This window comes from Cyprinus carpio, chromosome B15, assembly GCF_018340385.1.
Source record: "Cyprinus carpio isolate SPL01 chromosome B15, ASM1834038v1, whole genome shotgun sequence".
Lineage (NCBI taxonomy): Eukaryota > Metazoa > Chordata > Actinopteri > Cypriniformes > Cyprinidae > Cyprinus > Cyprinus carpio.
Window position 1 is genome coordinate 24,040,621 of NC_056611.1, and position 17,547 is coordinate 24,058,167.

General features: G+C 42.3%; 2 protein-coding genes across 2 annotated transcripts; both read left to right on the plus strand.

Annotated features, from left to right (window-relative positions):
* Positions 1-5,543: 5,543 nt before the first annotated feature.
* LOC109061048 lies at positions 5,544-11,065 on the plus strand. Its single transcript, XM_042740079.1, has 10 exons — positions 5,544-5,906; positions 6,170-6,221; positions 7,059-7,439; positions 8,040-8,327; positions 8,428-8,721; positions 9,098-9,478; positions 9,843-9,911; positions 10,012-10,125; positions 10,208-10,501; positions 10,887-11,065. Exons 2-10 carry the CDS (start codon positions 6,185-6,187, stop codon positions 11,063-11,065), a joined length of 2,037 nt encoding a protein of 678 aa, XP_042596013.1. The 5' UTR covers positions 5,544-5,906; positions 6,170-6,184.
* A 9-nt stretch (positions 11,066-11,074) lies between these two features.
* On the plus strand, positions 11,075-15,673 carry LOC109098994 (sialic acid-binding Ig-like lectin 10). Its single transcript, XM_042739934.1, has 11 exons — positions 11,075-11,275; positions 11,638-11,925; positions 12,008-12,307; positions 12,591-12,626; positions 12,744-13,085; positions 13,182-13,475; positions 13,597-13,708; positions 14,086-14,133; positions 14,233-14,259; positions 14,792-14,854; positions 15,039-15,673. The coding sequence occupies exons 3-11, from the start codon at positions 12,139-12,141 to the stop codon at positions 15,064-15,066; spliced, it is 1,119 nt and encodes a 372-aa protein (XP_042595868.1). The 5' UTR covers positions 11,075-11,275; positions 11,638-11,925; positions 12,008-12,138; the 3' UTR covers positions 15,067-15,673.
* The last annotated feature ends 1,874 nt before the right edge of the window (positions 15,674-17,547 follow it).

Here is a 17,547-nt window from a genome sequence, read left to right on the forward strand (position 1 = left end):
ACTTTTTATGTCATTTCTAGCGAGAAATTAATATTGCAGTCATGAAATATCCACTTAGTTATCACTAAAGCTCTCTATATTTTTGCTGTAGATCGTTAAACCGTTACTCTGCCTCAGAAGCCTGTCAAAAATCAGTTTCATGAGGTGCCTTCGTGCAAAAACGCTGCCTGCAAAGTCATTGCCTGATACAGCAGCGAGGCAGCAAGTCACCTGCCTAAGTTTTCGGATGCAGATATATAGCAGGTAAGTAGGCATAATCGAACGCAACTTAAGTATACGTACGTCCGAATCTCGCTAGAGGGCATGGTCTTACTTGTGTCTTTGGCAAGACTAGGCTTAACATTAAAAAAAGAAACAGAAAAAAATAGGTAAGAATTAGAGAAGGCAGAAAAAAGAGAAAGTAGAAGAAAGTGTGAAGAGTCAGAGTAAAGAAGAAGTTAGAATTAGAGTAGGCACAAGGAATATATATAGTGACGAGCACTCCCAGAGGAATCAGCGTCGCCCTGGAAACCAAAGTAAAACACCTGCACGTCCTCGTCCCCGGCTGATCGGTCACAGCTGCTCCCCATCAGCCAGCACGTTTAAAAGGAGCACATGTTTCACACAGAAGGGGTTCTTGAACCGAATGCACCACTGGACTAATCCCACTCTCCTTCTTCCACAGAAAGCAGCGAGTGACCGACAGCCCACACCCTTGGGAGCACGTCAGGACACCCACTTTCACCTTGAGTGGCACCGAAGCGCACGGAGAGCACACGGGACGCACCAACCAACGGGAAACGGATCAGGACACTTCACCAGGCACCCTTCACTGGTCAATAAACCCACCCTCCGGGGCTGTTAATTCACGCATCTCTTGAGGGCTTACTTCTCGCTCCCCCCCTGACAAGTGCCGACAGCTACATCGAAGTTAAGCGAGAGATCCTGGCGAGGCTGGGTCTCTCCCCGGTGAGCGCCGCCCAGCAGTTCCACGAGTGGGAATACAAGCCCCGGGTGCCAGCCCGTGCCCAGGCGGCCGAACTCAGCCGCATCGCCCAGCACTGGCTGTTGGACGGAAACCCCACCCCAACGCAGGTAGCGGAACGAATGGTGGTCGATCGCCTCCTACGCGCACTGCCTCGCGCCCACCGACAGGCTGTCGGCATGAGAAACCCACGTGACGTCCGGGAATTGGTGGAGGCGATCGAGCTGGCGGATGCTGTCCATCCCAGCGGGGCCGGGGACCGGCTGCCGCCATTCCCCCTGGAGGGTGGTCCAGGAGCGACGCCCCGCTCGAAGGCACCGCGCGACCAGTCAGCAGGCCGACGGTTCCCCCACCGCGAGACGAGCCCATGCCTAGTGCAGAACCACCGTCGCCTCCGCGAGCCTGGCTGGCAGGCTGCATCCTGCACCAACGGGTGCCAGCGGGAGCCCCCGAAGCAGAGCTGAGGGTGGATGGAAGACGGTTCCGGGCCCTCTTGGACTCAGGCAGTGCGGTCACCCTCATCCAGTCGCGACTATGCGCCCCTCAAAGCGGACGGAAAAAACCTCCTACCAATAATCTGTGTGCACGGAGACACTCGCCAAGTACCGGCCCGTGAGATGGTGATTTCATCCCCCCAGGGCACCTGGCCGGTGGAGGTAGGCCTGGTGAAGGACCTGCCGGTGGCCGTACTGCTCGGACGGGATTGGCCCGGCTTCGAGAAGCTGCTGTCTGCCGCCACTCAGCCTGCCAGCCCCAAGGGGAACCGTCGAAGACCGAGGTGGCCGCCTGGACCCCGCCGCCGACCGGCCCTGCTCGCCTCCGACAGTGGGAGAGAAGGTGAGGTCCCCTCCCGGTCCACTAATCTGTTTTATGATATCTACCAACAGGCCGCTGGAGGGGGCTCTTTCGCCAAGGAACAGCGGGAGGACGACCGACTCAAGCACTGTTGGAGCCAGGTGCGAGTCGTGGATGGAGAGGACGTCCTCCCCCGGCCCACCCTCTCCCACATTTTGTTGTAGAGAATGGCCTGCTGTATTGTGTCGCCCAGCGAAGGGGGGAGGAGAAAAGATTACTAGTTGTGCCACGGGCCAAGACCGAGACCATTCTCGAGCTGGCCCATTCCCACCCCATGGCAGGACACCTCGCTGCAGCCAATACCGCTCAACGCATCCGCGACCGCTTCCATTGACCGGGCCTGGGCGCCGAGGTAAAACGGTTTTGCCAAGCCTGCCCGACCTGTCAGGCCACGTCGCCCAGGACTCCTCCCCCCAGCCCGCTCATCCCCCTGCCTATCATCGAGGTGCCCTTCGAGCGGATAGGAATGGACATAGTGGGGCCGTTGCCGAAGTCTGCCCGAGGGCACGAGCACATCCTGGTCATCGTCGACTATGCCACCCGGTACCCAGAAGCAGTCCCCCTGCGGAAGGCCACCGCGAAGTCCATCGCCCAGGAGCTGTTTCTGCTGGCCAGCCGAGTCGGCCTCCCCTCGGAGATCCTGACTGACCAGGGAACCCCCTTCATGTCCCGGCTAATGGCTGACCTCTGCCGGCTTCTGCGGGTGAAGCAGTTGAGGACCACGGTTTATCACCCCCAAACTGATGGCCTCGTAGAGAGATTTAACCAAACCCTCAAGCAAATGCTCAGACGTGTGGCGGCGGAGGACAAGCGGGATTGGGACCCCATGATCCCCTACGTACTCTTTGGGGTCCGCGAAGTTCCCCAGGCCTCAACTGGCTTCACCCCCTTCGAGCTCCTGTTCGGCCGACAACCCCGGGGCCTCTTGGACGTGGCCCGGGAAGCGTGGGAGCAGCAGCCGGCCCCGCATCGTACCGTCATCGAACACGTCCGGCAAATGAGGGAACGGATCGACCGAGTGATGCCGTTAGTCCGGGAACACCTCACCAGGGCCCAACAGGCACAGCAACGTCATTACGACCGGGCAGCCCAACCACGGGAGTTCCAACCGGGAGACCGCATCATGGTCCTGGTCCCCAGCTCCGCCTGCAAATTTCTGGCCTCCTGGAAGGGACCCTACTCGGTCGTGGAGAGGATTGGACCGGTCACCTACCGCCTGAGACAGCCGGGGCGACGGCAGGCGGAGCAACTCTACCACATCAACCTCCTAAAGAAATGGGTGGGGACCCGGGACCAAGTAGCGGCCCTGACTCTCACCGAGCCCGTGGTTGTGGATGTCAACCCCCACCTTTCGGCTGCCCAGAAGACGGAGCTGCAGCACCTGGTCAGTCAGTTCCAGGATGTGTTCTCCTCTCAGCCCGGGCAGACCAACGTGATACAACATCATATCCGGACGGCCCCAGGAGTTGTGGTTAGGCAACGGCCCTACCGAGTCCCGGAGGCTCGTCGGCAGGCTATTGAGGACGAGGTCCAACAGATGCTGAAGTTGGGGGTAATAGAACCATCCCGGAGTCCGTGGTCCAGCCCCATTGTGATGGTCCCAAAGCCGGATGGCACCCTCCGCTTTTGTAACGACTTCCGCCGCCTGAACGAAGTCTCCGAATTCGACGGGTACCCCATGCCTCAGGTGGACGAACTGCTGGACCGGCTGGGAAGGGCCTGGTATATCAGCACCCTAGACCTCACCAAAGGCTATTGGCAGGTACCGCTCTCCGAGGCCGCCAAGCCGAAAAACCGCCTTCTCCACCCCCAGTGGCCACTGGCAGTACCGGACCCTTCCCTTCGGCCTACATGGGGCCCCCGCGACGTTCCAGCGGATGATGGACATCCTCCTGCGGCCTTTACCAAGCGTACGCGGCCGCTTACCTGGATGACGTCGTGGTCCACTCCGAGGGATGGGACGAACATCTGGATCGTCTGCGGAGGGTGCTTTCGGAGCTCCGGCGGGCTGGACTTACCGCCAACCCCCGCAAATGCCACCTAGCCCTCTCTGAGGCCAAGTACCTGGGCTACCAAGTCGGCCGAGGACTCATCCGGCCGCAAGACAAGAAAGTTGAGGCCATCCACGCCGCACCAAGACCCACGACAAAGACCCAGGTACGAGCCTTCTTGGGGTTGGCGGGGTACTACCGTTATTTTATCCCCCACTTCTCCTCTTTAGCCGCCCCCCTGACAGACCTGACCAGGAAGGGGCAGCCGGAGAAAGTATGCTGGACCCCGTCGGCGGAAGAAGCCTTCTCCCAGGTGAAAGCAGCACCCACGTCCTCGCCGGTACTCCGCGCCCCGGACTTTAGCTGCCCCTTCCTGCTGCAGACGGATGCTTCCGACACCGGACTCGGAGCGGTCCTCTCCCAAATCCAAGAAGGTGAGGAGCATCCGATCATCTATATCAGCAGGAAGCTGTCCCCCGCCGAGAGGAAGTACGCCGCCGTGGAGAAGGAAGCCCTGGCCATCAGGTGGGCAGTCCTGGAGCTCCGGTACTACCTCCTAGGCCGCAAGTTCACCCTGGTAACCGACCACGCGCCCCTACAGTGGATGGCCCGCGCCAAGGACACCAACGCCAGGGTGACTCGCTGGTTCCTAACGCTCCAGGACTTCCACTTCGAAGTCCGCCATCGAGCTGGGGCTGCCAACGCGAACGCCGATGGCCTCTCCCGGATCTGGACAGCTTATGCAGGTCTGTCAGGGGTCATTCCCCACACCCTCCCCTAATTTCACCCCTACTGTCTACATGTCTTCGCAGGACCAGAACGACGCTTAGGTAGGGGGGGAATGCGACGAGCACTCCCAGAGGAATCAGCGTCGCCCTGGAAACCAAAGTAAAACACCTGCACGTCCTCGTCACCGGCTGATCGGTCACAGCGGCCTCCCCATCAGCCAGCACGTTTTAAAAGGAGCACATGTTTCACACAGAAGGGGTTCTCGAACCGAATGCACCACTGGACTAATCCCACTCTCATTCTTCCACAGAAAGCAGCGAGTGACCGACAGCCCACACCCTTGGGAGCACGTCAGGACACCCACTTTCACCTTGAGTGGCACCGAAGCACACGGAGAGCACACGGGACGCACCAACCAGCGGGAAACGGATCAGGACACTTCACCAGGCACCCTTCACTGGTCAATAAACCCACCCTCCGGGGCTGTTAATTCACGCATCTCTTGTCGAGTGTTTCTTCTTTATGTCTAATAAGATAAATATAAACACATACACACACACACACACACACACACAGGAAACTAACATCCTCCCAAACTGGTGTTTATGTCTAATAAGAAAAAGGTCAAATAGATGATCCATTATGCCATATGAAATATCATAACTTACATATTTAAAGCAATAATTATTCATTCATTATAACTTTTGATTTAAATAAATGTAAACAGAACATTTTTGAAATGTTGCATTTGTCTTGCAGGTGGCTGCACATCTGTTTCCTTACTATGTACTTTTTTACTCTTTAGTAAACTTTAGTACAACTACTCCAGTCTGCAGAGCACTTGTAGATGATGCTTTTGGGAAACAGAATGCAGTTCAATTCATCTGATACCCCTAAAACATAAATCAGTGTCACTGACAGGTGTCAAAACTTTCTAAACGCTAAAAGGTATCAGAATCTATTTTAGAGGCTTGATTTTAGGATACTTCAGCAAATCAATTAAACAACTGGTTAAAAAAAATTTTTTTTTCTTCCTCTTTTTAAAATTTGCATAGGGTTCGTCATGCTTTACTGAGCACATAATTTTCTACTTATTTCAAAACAAAATGATTAAACATTAGTTCAAATGGCAGTGGGATAGGCTAGAGACTGAAAAACAGACTTATTTGGAAGAAAATTATACATCCTTCCGACTCTTTTACTCCTCTGTGTTTTATTAAGAGTGTGGGTATAGCTCACACTTCCTCTTATAGAATCTCTTGCATTACCAAACAGCATTTTTGTCTTTTGCTCTCAGTTTCTTGCATTTTGAAGTACATGGTGTATAGGCCTTTTTCATCCAACTGACCTGAAATTGGATTAAGAAGGTAAGAATGAAAAAAGATGATGGCATATTGTATCTGATTTAACATGACAAAGATTTGATAATTTAGATTTTAATTGAACTGACAACTTAAAGTTTTAAGTCATGAGTTTTAGCCCCCTGTTTTACTGATTTGATGGTCAACTTGATAAAAAAATAACTGACAACAGATATTTAGGGTGTACATTTTCTTTACTTCATTTTGAAATGTTATTATTATTATTATTATTGTACACAAAAGAACAGTTATTTTCGATTTCTTTAAAGGGCAAACCTAGGAACATGGTGGGAACTCTGCTAGTCCATTTGCTCTTACAAGGTATTGAAACTGTTTTCTGGTTCTCTTCTTCATTAGGTGCGTTTGATAAGGGTGTACAGTATTATAATCTATCACTCTTTCTTTCCTTTTCTTTTCTTTAATTATCTGAACTGCTGGTTTTTTAGGTCAGGTCATTTAGAGTCTTTATGAATTGTGTTATTTTCTTGTGCTGCTTCTTGTTAATTTTACTGGATCTAATGGTTACACACCATAAAATCTATGGCTAAATTTCAGCTCATGTATTTAAGAGCTTTTTGACAAGGAATTCTTAACCAAAAATTAATTTCAATTTAAAATGAGTAGTGCAAATATCATCACACTCACCCATTTGGACAATAGGGAGGGTAAGTTAATGTGTCAAGTGATATTTGTTTCACTCACCTGTAGTAGTAAAGCCAATCAATATCACTCTGATTTCAAGTGGGCCACACCTTCTGAATGTACATACATATGAAGTGATGTGATATGACATAACTAACAGGTCTGTCTTCATTCAAAGCAAAAATGCATGCAAAAACATCACATAATTTACTAACTTTGTATGATGATGCTGAAATACAAGCATTCTTGAGGAGCTGCAGGGTGAAAGGCAAAGCAAAAGCATATACAGTACATTACCTAGATATAGTCTTCCATTTTTGGATCAATGTGTTGATGAGAGATGAGATATTTATATTTCTTTAAACTATGATGACCAATCACATATACTACTTTTATAATTAAAAAAAAATATCAAAAACTAAAACAAAAAAATAAAAACTATAAAAAAAAAAAAAAAAAAATAGCCCTTTTTTTTGAAAAACTACCACTTAATGTTCTCCAACTACTGTCTCACAGTTGTTCTGCTGTATGATGCTTTGGGATGGGACGTGAGAATGCCAAAGGAAATTCACGGCCCTAAAGGTTCCTGTCTGGTCATACCATGTTCTTTCTACTACACATTATACCCACCCCAAAACCCAGCCAGAATTGTGTGGTATCAGTACGTCTCTAAAGGTTATCCTTTAGTTTACGATCCATGGTATCCAAATGATGTTATCTGGAAGTTCAGATGGAATACTGATTTATATAGAAGACGTAGTTGGGATTGCAGTCTGCTGATCAGAAAGCTGGAACAGTACCACCATGGAGAGAAATTATACGCATGGATTGACCCTGAAAATGTAGGAAAGAGCACCTACGTATTTTATGATGTCACTTCTACAATTAAAGTTGATGGTATGTAAATATTCTTGGAATTATATTCTGTATACCATATCTTTGATTGTCCAACAGTAGTGAAATATTGTGTGGTCGGTAACAATAGACATAATCAAATGCTTCTGCTAAATTGACTTTCTTCTAACCAGGCAAGACGATTTGCCCCAAAAAGTATGCGTGTGCACAAGACAATAAAAAAAAAAAAAAAAAAAAAAACACATGTTTCAGTTATAACGTTTACAATAAAATACATAAAAAAATGTCTTTATTCTTCTTTTTCAAAATGAAGACAAAAAGTTTTAAATACTTTCTGGCTCTCAAAATTTGTGAAACTTTTTTATGTTAAAATGAAGTACATGAAGTACGGTCGTTATTCTGCTGTGACACAAGGAACTGACTTCAAACATCTATGAAAACTGGACTTGAGACCAGTTGATTTAAAAGTATTTTAGAAAAAAAAAAGAAAAGTGAAGTTACTTCTGAAAAACATAATTTGTTTGCAGATGCCTGTTGCTTTTGTATAATGCAGTGAAATTCAAATATTTCTAAATGTTCAAATACTTAAATACATTTAAACAGCATATTATGTACAAATTGTTATGTTTCTGTCCATTATAGAAAGTCCACAGCAGCCCAACATCAGTATTTATGGAGGTGAAAAGATGGGTGACACAGTCACAGTTACATGTTCAACTTTCCACACGTGTCCATACAGCGAACCAACCATCACTCTGAACGGTTTAGAAGGATCTGATCAAATAGACAATGAGCATATTAAAGATGGCCTGTGGAAAATCACTCGGACACGCAAAGGTGTCGTAAAGGCTGAACGCTTGACTATTAAGTGTTCAGTAAGACATTATGGTGGCAGAGAGGTGACAGCTATGAAGTTCATAAGTGCCAAATGTGAGCAAACACAAATATGAACAGCTTTGTGTGATATTAGCTGTAAGTTCACTTTAAATGTCACAGTGAAACTATTTACAAGATTTCAATTCAATTTCAGGTGTTCATCAAAAAATAACGATTGAGCCTGAACTGACAGATGTTACAGTGGGCATCACAAAGAACTTTGTTTGTAGAGTCTACCATTCCTGCCAGAAAGAGAATCCAACCATCACATGGAACTATAAGAACATGCAGGTCACAACAACGGAAAAAACACATTGGGGTTTAAATCGGCTCATCTACTCCAACATTGCCTTTCTGGCTACAAAAGAAGATAATGGGAAGAAGTTGATATGCACTGCAAAATTTTCTGGAGGAGACATTACAGCTTCTGTTATTTTACATGTAAAACGTGGGTAATTTGTTAGCATCATGTTTGATGTGTGTGATCTCTCTTTGTCTCATTAGGTATCCTGTCTAGTTTATTATTTTTTATTTATTTTTGTAAACTTTAAACTTAAAGAAATGTGAAAACTCCTATTGATTTAATTTCTAAAAATATTAACAATTAAAATATGCCTTGTTGTAATGTCTGTAATATTGTGGTTGACAAAACACATTATTTTACTTTCAAAACAGCAATTCTTTTGCATAACCGTATGTTTATACAAGCTAAAAACTTGATGTTTAATTTAGATTTTTAATTAGTTCTGTGATTGAAAGCAGAAAATATAAAGCTTTTTTTCTATCACTCAATCATTAAATGTTCTCCAACTTTTGTCCCACAGGTGTTCTGCTCTATGATGCTTTGGGATGGGAAGTGAGTATGCCAAAAGACATTCACGGCCTCAAAGGTTCCTGTCTGGTCATTCCATGTTCTTTCAACTATAAATCAAACCCACCCCAAAACCCACGTAGAGTTGTGTGGTATCGGCGGGACTCTGAAGGTTTACCTTTAGTTTATGATTATTTGTATCCATACAATGTCAATGAGAAGTACAGAGGAAAAACTGATTTATATAGAGAATCAGATTGGGATTGCAGTCTGCTGATCAAAAACCTGGAATCGTCTCACAATGGAGAGAAATTATACACAAGGATTGACCCTGAAAATATTGCATGGCAAAACTATGAAACTGATGATGCTACCACTACAGTTTTTATTGATGGTATGCAAATGTTCTTGGAATAATATTTCTCCTCTGTAATATCCATGATTGTCCAGCTGTAGTAGAACATTCTGTGGCCAGTAACAATAGACGCGATAAACACTCCCAAATAAAATCTCCCGAATTGATTTCTTTCTAACCAATGTATTGGTTTAAATATCATTTAAAAAAAGGCAAGGCCATTTGCCCCAAAAAGATAAGATTTTAGACCTGTCTTTGCATTATATATCAAAATATTAAAACAATGGTTTAAAATAATTTTAAAAATGGCTCAGATGAGCTTTGTCCAAATAATTTTTGGGGCCAGTGTGAATTTGCAAATCTTTATATAATGTACTAATTCTAATGTTTCTGTCAAATAAAGCAACTCCACAGCAGCCCAACATCAGTGTTTCTGGAGGTGAAACTACACTTGATACCACAATATCAAAACGTTCCCATACACACAACCAAACATACATCTAAACAAAAAATAATCAAAACACAAAATAAAGAACTAACCAAACAAAAACATAATCCTACAAAAAAATTGAAAATCACTCTGACACGCACAGGTGTCGTAAAGGCAGAAAGCACGACTATTAAGTGTTCAGTAACACATCATGGTGGCATAACAGTGACAGCTACAGAGGTCAAAAGTTCAAAATGTGAGTAAAGAAATATGTTATGCATTAAGTTCACTTTAAATATCACAGTAGAAGTTATCACAAGATTTCATTTCAAATCCAGGTGTTCATCATAACATATCGATTGAGCCTGAACTGGCAGATGTTACAGTGGGCACTGCAAAGAACTTTGTTTGTAGCGTCTACCATTCCTGCCAGAAAGAGAATCCAACCATCACATGGAACTATGAGAACATGCAGGTCACAACAAAGGAAAAAACACGTTCGGGTTTAAATTGGATCAGCTACTCCAACATAACCTTTCTTGCAGCAAAAGAAGATCATGGAAAGAAGTTGATATGCACTGCAAAATTTTCTGGAGGAGAAATTACAGCTTCTGTTATTTTACATGTAAAACGTGGGTAATTTGTTAGCATCATGTTTGATGTGTGTGATCTCTCTTTGACTCATTAGGTATCCTGTCTAGTTTATTAATTTATTTATTTACTTATTTTTTTTGTAAACTTTATACTTAAAGAAATGGGAAAACTCCTATTGATTTACTTTCTAAAAATATTTACCATTAAAATGTGCCTTGTTGTAATCTCTGTAATATTGTGGTTGACAAAACACATTATTTTACTTTCAAAACAGCAATTCTTTTGCATAACAGTATGTTTATACGAGCTAAAAACTTGATGTTTCTTATAGATTTTTAATTAGATCTGTGACTGAAAGCAGAAAATATAAAGCTTTTTTTCTATCACTCAATCATTAAATGTTCTCCAACTTTTGTCCCACAGGTGTTCTGCTCTATGATGCTTTGGGATGGGAAGTGAGTATGCCAAAAGACATTCACGGCCTCAAAGGTTCCTGTCTGGTCATTCCATGTTCTTTCAGCTATAAATCAAACCCACCCAGAAACCCACGTAGAGTTGTGTGGTATCGGCGGAACTCCGAAACTCTAAATTTATACCATTAGCTTATGATTATGTGTATCTATACAATGTCAATGAGAAGTACAGAGGAAAAACTGATTTATATAGAGAATCAGATTGGGATTGCAGTCTGCTGATCAAAAACCTGGAATCGTCTCACAATGGAGAGAAATTATACACAAGGATTGACCCTGAAAATATTGCATGGCAAAACTATGAAACTGATGATACTACCACTACAGTTCTTATTGATGGTACGCAAATGTTCTTGGAATAATATTTCTCCTCTGTAATATCCATGATTGTCCAGCTGTAGTAGAATATTGTGTGGCCAGTAACAATAGACTTAATAAACACTCCCAAATAAAATCTCCCGAATTGACTTCTTTCTAACCAATGTATTTGTTTAAATATCATTTAAAAAGGCAAGGCCATTTGCCCCCAAAATAAAATATTTTAGACCTGTCTTTGCATGATATATCAAAATAGTAACACAATGGTTTAAAATAATTTTAAAAATGGCTCAGATGAGCTTTGTCCAAATAATTTTTGGGGCCAGTGTAAATTTGTAAAACTTTATATAATGTACTAATTCTAATGTTTCTGTCAATTAAAGCGACTCCACAGCAGCCCAACATCAGTGTTTATGGAGGTGAAAGGACAGGTGATACCATCATCGTAGCATGTTCAGCTTTCCACACATGTCCATACAGCAAACCAACCATCACTCTGAATGGTATAGAAGGATCTGACGAAATAAAGGATGAGTCTGTTAAAGACGGCCTGTTGAAAATCACTCTGACACGCACAGGTGTCGTAAAGGCAGAAAGCACGACTATTAAGTGCTCAGTAACACATTATAGTGGCATAACACTGACAGCTACAGAGGTCAAAAGTTCAAAATGTGAGTAAAGAAATATGTTATGCATTAAGTTCACTTTAAATATCACAGTAGAAGTTATTACAAGATTTCATTTCAATTCCAGGTGTTCATCATAACATATCGATTGAGCCTGAACTGGCAGATGTCACCGAGGGCGTCGCACAGAACTTCACTTGTACCATCTACCATTCCTGCCAGAATGAGAATCCAACCATCACATGGAACTATGAGAACATGCAGGTCTCATCGTGGAACAAAAAGCATTCCGATTTAGATCAGTTTCGGATCGCATTTTCCAACTTAACCTTTCTGGGTGCAAAAGAAGACCATGGGAAAAGACTGATATGCACCGCAACATTTTCTGGAGGAAATATTGAAACTTATGTTGTTTTGCGTGTACAGGGTGAGTAACTTGTTGTGAGCATCATGTATGTAATTTGATCTCTCTATATCTAGTTATTACAGTGGTATTTTATCTATTCTTGTTTTTTTTTTTGTAAACCTTATAACTAATTTGAAAATCTCTCTTTGGTGAATATTCATTCAGATTATGCGTTTTTGTAATGTCTTCATACTAAAGTGTGGCAGATGTTCCATGCATGTTATTATCCCACGATTTACGCAATTATGTGAATGGCAAGTTATGCAAAATAGAATTTGTGTGTTTTCTACCAATTCTGTTACAGAATATCAAAAACCAGTGGATCAAATCCTGAATGAAAGTATGTGCTTTACCTTTCGTAGCTGCTCTCATATTTGTATTATTGCACTGCACTAATAGGCTTTTTGGCAATGAAATGTTAAGATTGTTAATAATGGTTAATTATATATTATTTTAGCCTATTTCCAATATGTGGCAGACGTGATACCAAAGATCACTGCATTGCCTCGTTCATGTGTGGTAATACCATGCAGTTTCAAGACAGATGAGGAATATTCCACTGAACTTCGGGTTCTATGGGTCACCAGAAAAGGTGGCTACATGTTCCACACCGACCCAGTCGATGTCTCGGACAACTTCAAAGGCCGCACAAGGCTCCTCGGAAACCCAGTTGAGCAGAACTGCACTGTGGAGATGGATAATGTGCAAACTCATGACAATGGACCATTCTGTTTTCGAGCAGAAAGAGAAAATGAGAGATACAGCTTCAACAACAGCTGTGTGTTCATTATAATGCGGGGTGAGAAAATATAACCACATATAATTACTTGGGTTCACATACTTTTGAAAATGTACTTCATCCCAAAGCTAATTTAATGTCTTTTGTGTTAAAAAGCCCCCGACAAACCTGTGATGTCATCCCTCCCTGAAGACATCGAGCCCGGGACACACGTCGCTGTCCAATGCTCAGTCAACCACACATGCTCTTCTCACCCTCCTGAAATCACCTGGAGCGTCCCAACAGATCGAGAAACTATCAGCCACAATCATATGGGGGGAGGCGTCTGGGAAACAGTGTCTGCTGTGACCTTTATTCCAACTGGATATGAAGAGAAAGATGAAATTGTCTGCACTGCCAAATTTTGGGGCGGTAAAACACAGGAAAATACAGCCTTCCTCAGCATTAGAAGTAAGTATAGACTGATGTTAATGAGATTGGCTTGTGCATTTGCCTGTGTTTAAATATGACTGCTCAAATAGAAACCACATAAAATATGACTGTTAATCCTGTTAAAATAATATTACAATAGGATTGCAAAGGCTTAAATTGGAGGATGTCGGGCTGTATGCCATAGTTCCCTCACTGGTGTTCATCCTCATTTTCGTGCTTGCTGGAGTTTTAATATGCAGGAGATGGCACAGGTACCTTTGTATGGCTTATTCTCACCCTGATACAATTTTTGTATCAACTTTTGAGGTATGTATCTCAAACCGTATGCCAAACAGAAAGTGAGATTGTATCTTAGAAATGCTTTAAGGTACTGAAACTAAATTTTCTGAATGTGGTCTTCATCACATGAGTACTGGAGTAGTATGGACACAGCACCACCAACTGGCCAAGAAATCTTAAAAATAGCTTTTTAACTTAAAAGTTTCAAAAAGATTTGGCATTAAATCATGAAACTTTGATGAAACAGTGTTCAGTTAAATTTACTTGCAATGATTTTGCTAATGCTTATCTGTTTTTGTCAGTCAACACTGACAATGTTTCAGTTTTATATTCTCATTATTGATTGTAGACAGCCTCATCATGATATGCATGGGTCACATACACAGTCTGAACAGAGGTATGTATGATACATTATTTCATCAGATTTAACTTTTATTGATTCATGTTAACAACTTTCATTATATAATAGCAATTCTTACCCTATTCTCTGATGTAGGAGATCATTTTGGAACAGATTTTCAAGGTTGTAGTTTTCTTTACTAAACTTCTTTCTTTACTAAATCTTTATATCTTTGTATTTGGTCTTGACACTAAGGGCCACTAAACTGTCTTTTGGCTACTGTCAGGATTTACTAAAAATGCACAGTGAAGAATTACTGCTGAAAAGACATGGACACAGTTATTTTTGCACCTGACCTTACTAAATATGCATTTGTATGAGTTAACCTTTCAGACACAAAATTTATGGGATTAAAGTATTAAAATGAATCATGCAACGGGATTTACTAAAGTTTGCTCAAATTACTGGTATTTCCGCCATTATTTAAAATCCAAAAACTCATGTCTTAAAGCAGGTGGTAATTTGCGCTGCTCTTGGTAGATTGTGCTGGTCATTATGGAATGATCTAGCTGTGTCTGTGTTCTTTAATGTGTGCATTGTTAGTAAATCACCTGCCGAATTTTCCCCTTCCATCTGTGCTTTTCTGGAATTGCACTATAATGTGAATTTGCCCTGTTTAGTAAATCTGGCCCAAAATTTTTAATTTCTCCACCAGTCGTTTTAGTATGCCTGAAGGAAGAGTAGCTTGGACTAACAGAGGAAACAGGAGTGATATCGGGTAAGTAAAAAAAAAAAAAAAGTAAAATTAGCCTACTTTGTATTTGATGGTGTTTCAGTGTTGGTCCTTGTTTCCATTCCACTAACTAATTAATCATACTATTTATTAATCAGTATTTTATTAATTAATTAATAATACCATTAAAATACCATAACATAACCAGAAAAATTAAATACCCTTGTAGGGTATCAGACCCGAACCAGACAAATTAAAGATTCGATCGGGAGCATGGTTGAAACATAAGGAGCCGAATTCCACAGAAAGGCTCAAGACAACAGGATGTTGTAAATAAGTTCCTAGCACCACAAGTCGGAAGCAAGTACACTAACCAGCAGCTTGAACAGCTTTCAACATTAAAACAAAAGAACATCCAATTTGGAAAGGAGATTGTCAAATTTTTGGGCAAGTAATCAAGATTGATGGTCCAAGAGATGCACAGCATGACCATCACATGTAAATCCATGATAGTAATCATGATCACAAGCTCTTTGGATTGACTTCCACCCACCCCCCCCCCAACCTAGAAGAAAAGAACCAGACTGAAATTCCTAAGGGGACCTTTTAACCTCTGGTCTCCACAGAATGTCCTTATGTCAAAGAATGGCACAGAAATGTCTTTTATAGATGTAGATGCACCAAAATTAACTCAAAAAGACTTCTAAACGAATACCAGTCCATTGCTTAACTCCATATCATATATGTAACCAACACATTAGACTATCATGTTTCAAATCACTTATTGTGTATGTCTTTTAATAACTACTGAATAGCTTAAGGATTCATATTCATGTTTAGTATTTGTGTGTGTTTGAATCGTCTTGCTTGAAACATTTCTGACAATCAATTATTTGTCAAATGTATCATGTTTTTGTTATAGGAATCATGTCCAAAATTATACCCTGCAAGAGCGGGAAAATTCGGACCACGTGATTGATAAGATAACATATGATTTATGAATGGGTAGGACAAACATCGCAACACCCGAGCAAAGACAATATCTAATTGGTCAAGACAACATTTGAGGTGTGGCCAAAAGGCCAGTTTAAATACTCAGGACACCATCAAATTTTGGCTTTTAGCTTTTGCTTTTTAGGTTTTGCTTTTAGTCATGACAGCTCTTAGCTTTTGCTTTTAATCATCACTTTTAGCGTTCTTTGAGCGCTGTTCCAGCGTGCTTCGGCCTGCACGCCTGCTGCTACTTAGCCACGATGAGAAGAATCACCACCTAGTCTCGTCAAACTTTACTTCTATTCTTTTACTTTCGTTTCTTTTCTTTTCCGTTTGAGAGTTTCATGTTCTGAGTTAAGTTTTGTAACGCTGTGTCTCCGAGTCTGACCTCGAGTGCCCGTCTGAAACTACAACCAGCCCACAACTCCGCATCGTCAGCCAACGCCCAACCACGGGCTTCCCAAGACGTCACGTCAATGACTACTGAACTTCCAGCCAATCAGCAACCTCGGGAAACCCCCTTTTCAATGACAACAAAGGGAACCCCCTTTACACAGGCAACACAAGTAACGTACCTCCAGACTGAGCTAAACTGGTGTATATAATATAATTTTAACCTCATTGAGGAACTCAATGCGAGGGTTAATTAAGTGACTGATGGTTGTTCATTTCTATGCAATTTGACGTATTGCTGTAAACTAATTAACACACACATTCACTCAAACAAACTCATTCCTAACCTTCTCTCTCTCTTTCTGCAACTTGTGTGAATGTGTAAGTGTGTGCTTACGTGTTAGATTAGTTTATATGTCTTAGGTTTATCTAATAAAGCCTTATTCATATTGAAAAGAGAAGTATCTTGTGTTTTGTGCTTACAAGTTAATGTCTTAAACTGCCGATCTTGTTACTGTGCTAATTAATAGTGTTTTCACTATACTTTGGATATTAATATCCATTGCAGAGTTGATGATATACAGCTCGTTAAATGAATCGCTGAACATTTCAGTGATCAGTCTAAAAACAGTGATTCTGTCCAAAATTCCTTTAAAATCTTAAATGATTCCCTTTGAGCTAAATTGACCTGTTTCTCTTACACCTTTGTCATTGTGTCTTGTTTTCCCTGTGCCTGTTTGATTGTGTTCCCTTTGCTTACACTCTTAAAAATGCTAGATTGTTTCAAATATGCACTAACCCAACACTTGGGTTAAATTTTTACATTAAATTTTTAACCCCAAAGTTTGGTTAGTCCACATTTGACCTAAAGTTGGCTTGAAACAACCCAGCATTTTTTAGAGTGTATCAGTTACTATGGTTTCTGATTAGAGCACACCTATTTCAGTTCCTTTTAATTGTCTAGTCTGTCTATTTAAGCCCTGGATTTCTTCTGTTCATTGTTCGGTCTTATCTATGGTAACTGTGTAGTTTGTTGCTTTGTTTCCTGTGTTTACTAAAACTCCTTGTGAACCTTCTTCTTCATGCACTTTATTTGGATTACTATACAAATGTTACTGAAACATTACATGACTATTTAAAAGTCACATCTTTTAACAGACGGAGCATCTGGAGCCAATGTTCTAAGGTAATTACTATTCTGATCAATATTGCTTACTTGTAATTATCTCTGCACATTAGTTGGTCTTTGTTTCCAATCCACTAACTAGTGTTATCAACAGGTATGCTCCTGAAAGACCACCAAAGGCTGAACAAAGGCAGGTTTAAATATGGGATCTGCCATTGCGTTTTCT

Excerpts from the sequence above, each read along its gene's own strand:
- LOC109061048 (XM_042740079.1), top strand. The coding sequence starts at position 6,185 with ATGGTGGGAACTCTGCTAGTCCATTTGCTCTTACAAG. Across the intron at positions 8,722-9,097 it reads TGTTATTTTACATGTAAAAC|GTGTTCTGCTCTATGATGCT; the intron begins GTGGGTAATTTG and ends TTTGTCCCACAG. Across the intron at positions 9,912-10,011 it reads TGATACCACAATATCAAAAC|AAATCACTCTGACACGCACA; the intron begins GTTCCCATACAC and ends CAAAAAAATTGA.
- LOC109098994 (XM_042739934.1), top strand. The coding sequence starts at position 12,139 with ATGCAGGTCTCATCGTGGAACAAAAAGCATTCCGATTTAGATCAGTTT. Across the intron at positions 13,476-13,596 it reads AGCCTTCCTCAGCATTAGAA|GATTGCAAAGGCTTAAATTG; the intron begins GTAAGTATAGAC and ends ATATTACAATAG. Across the intron at positions 14,260-14,791 it reads TTTTGGAACAGATTTTCAAG|TCGTTTTAGTATGCCTGAAG; the intron begins GTTGTAGTTTTC and ends TTTCTCCACCAG.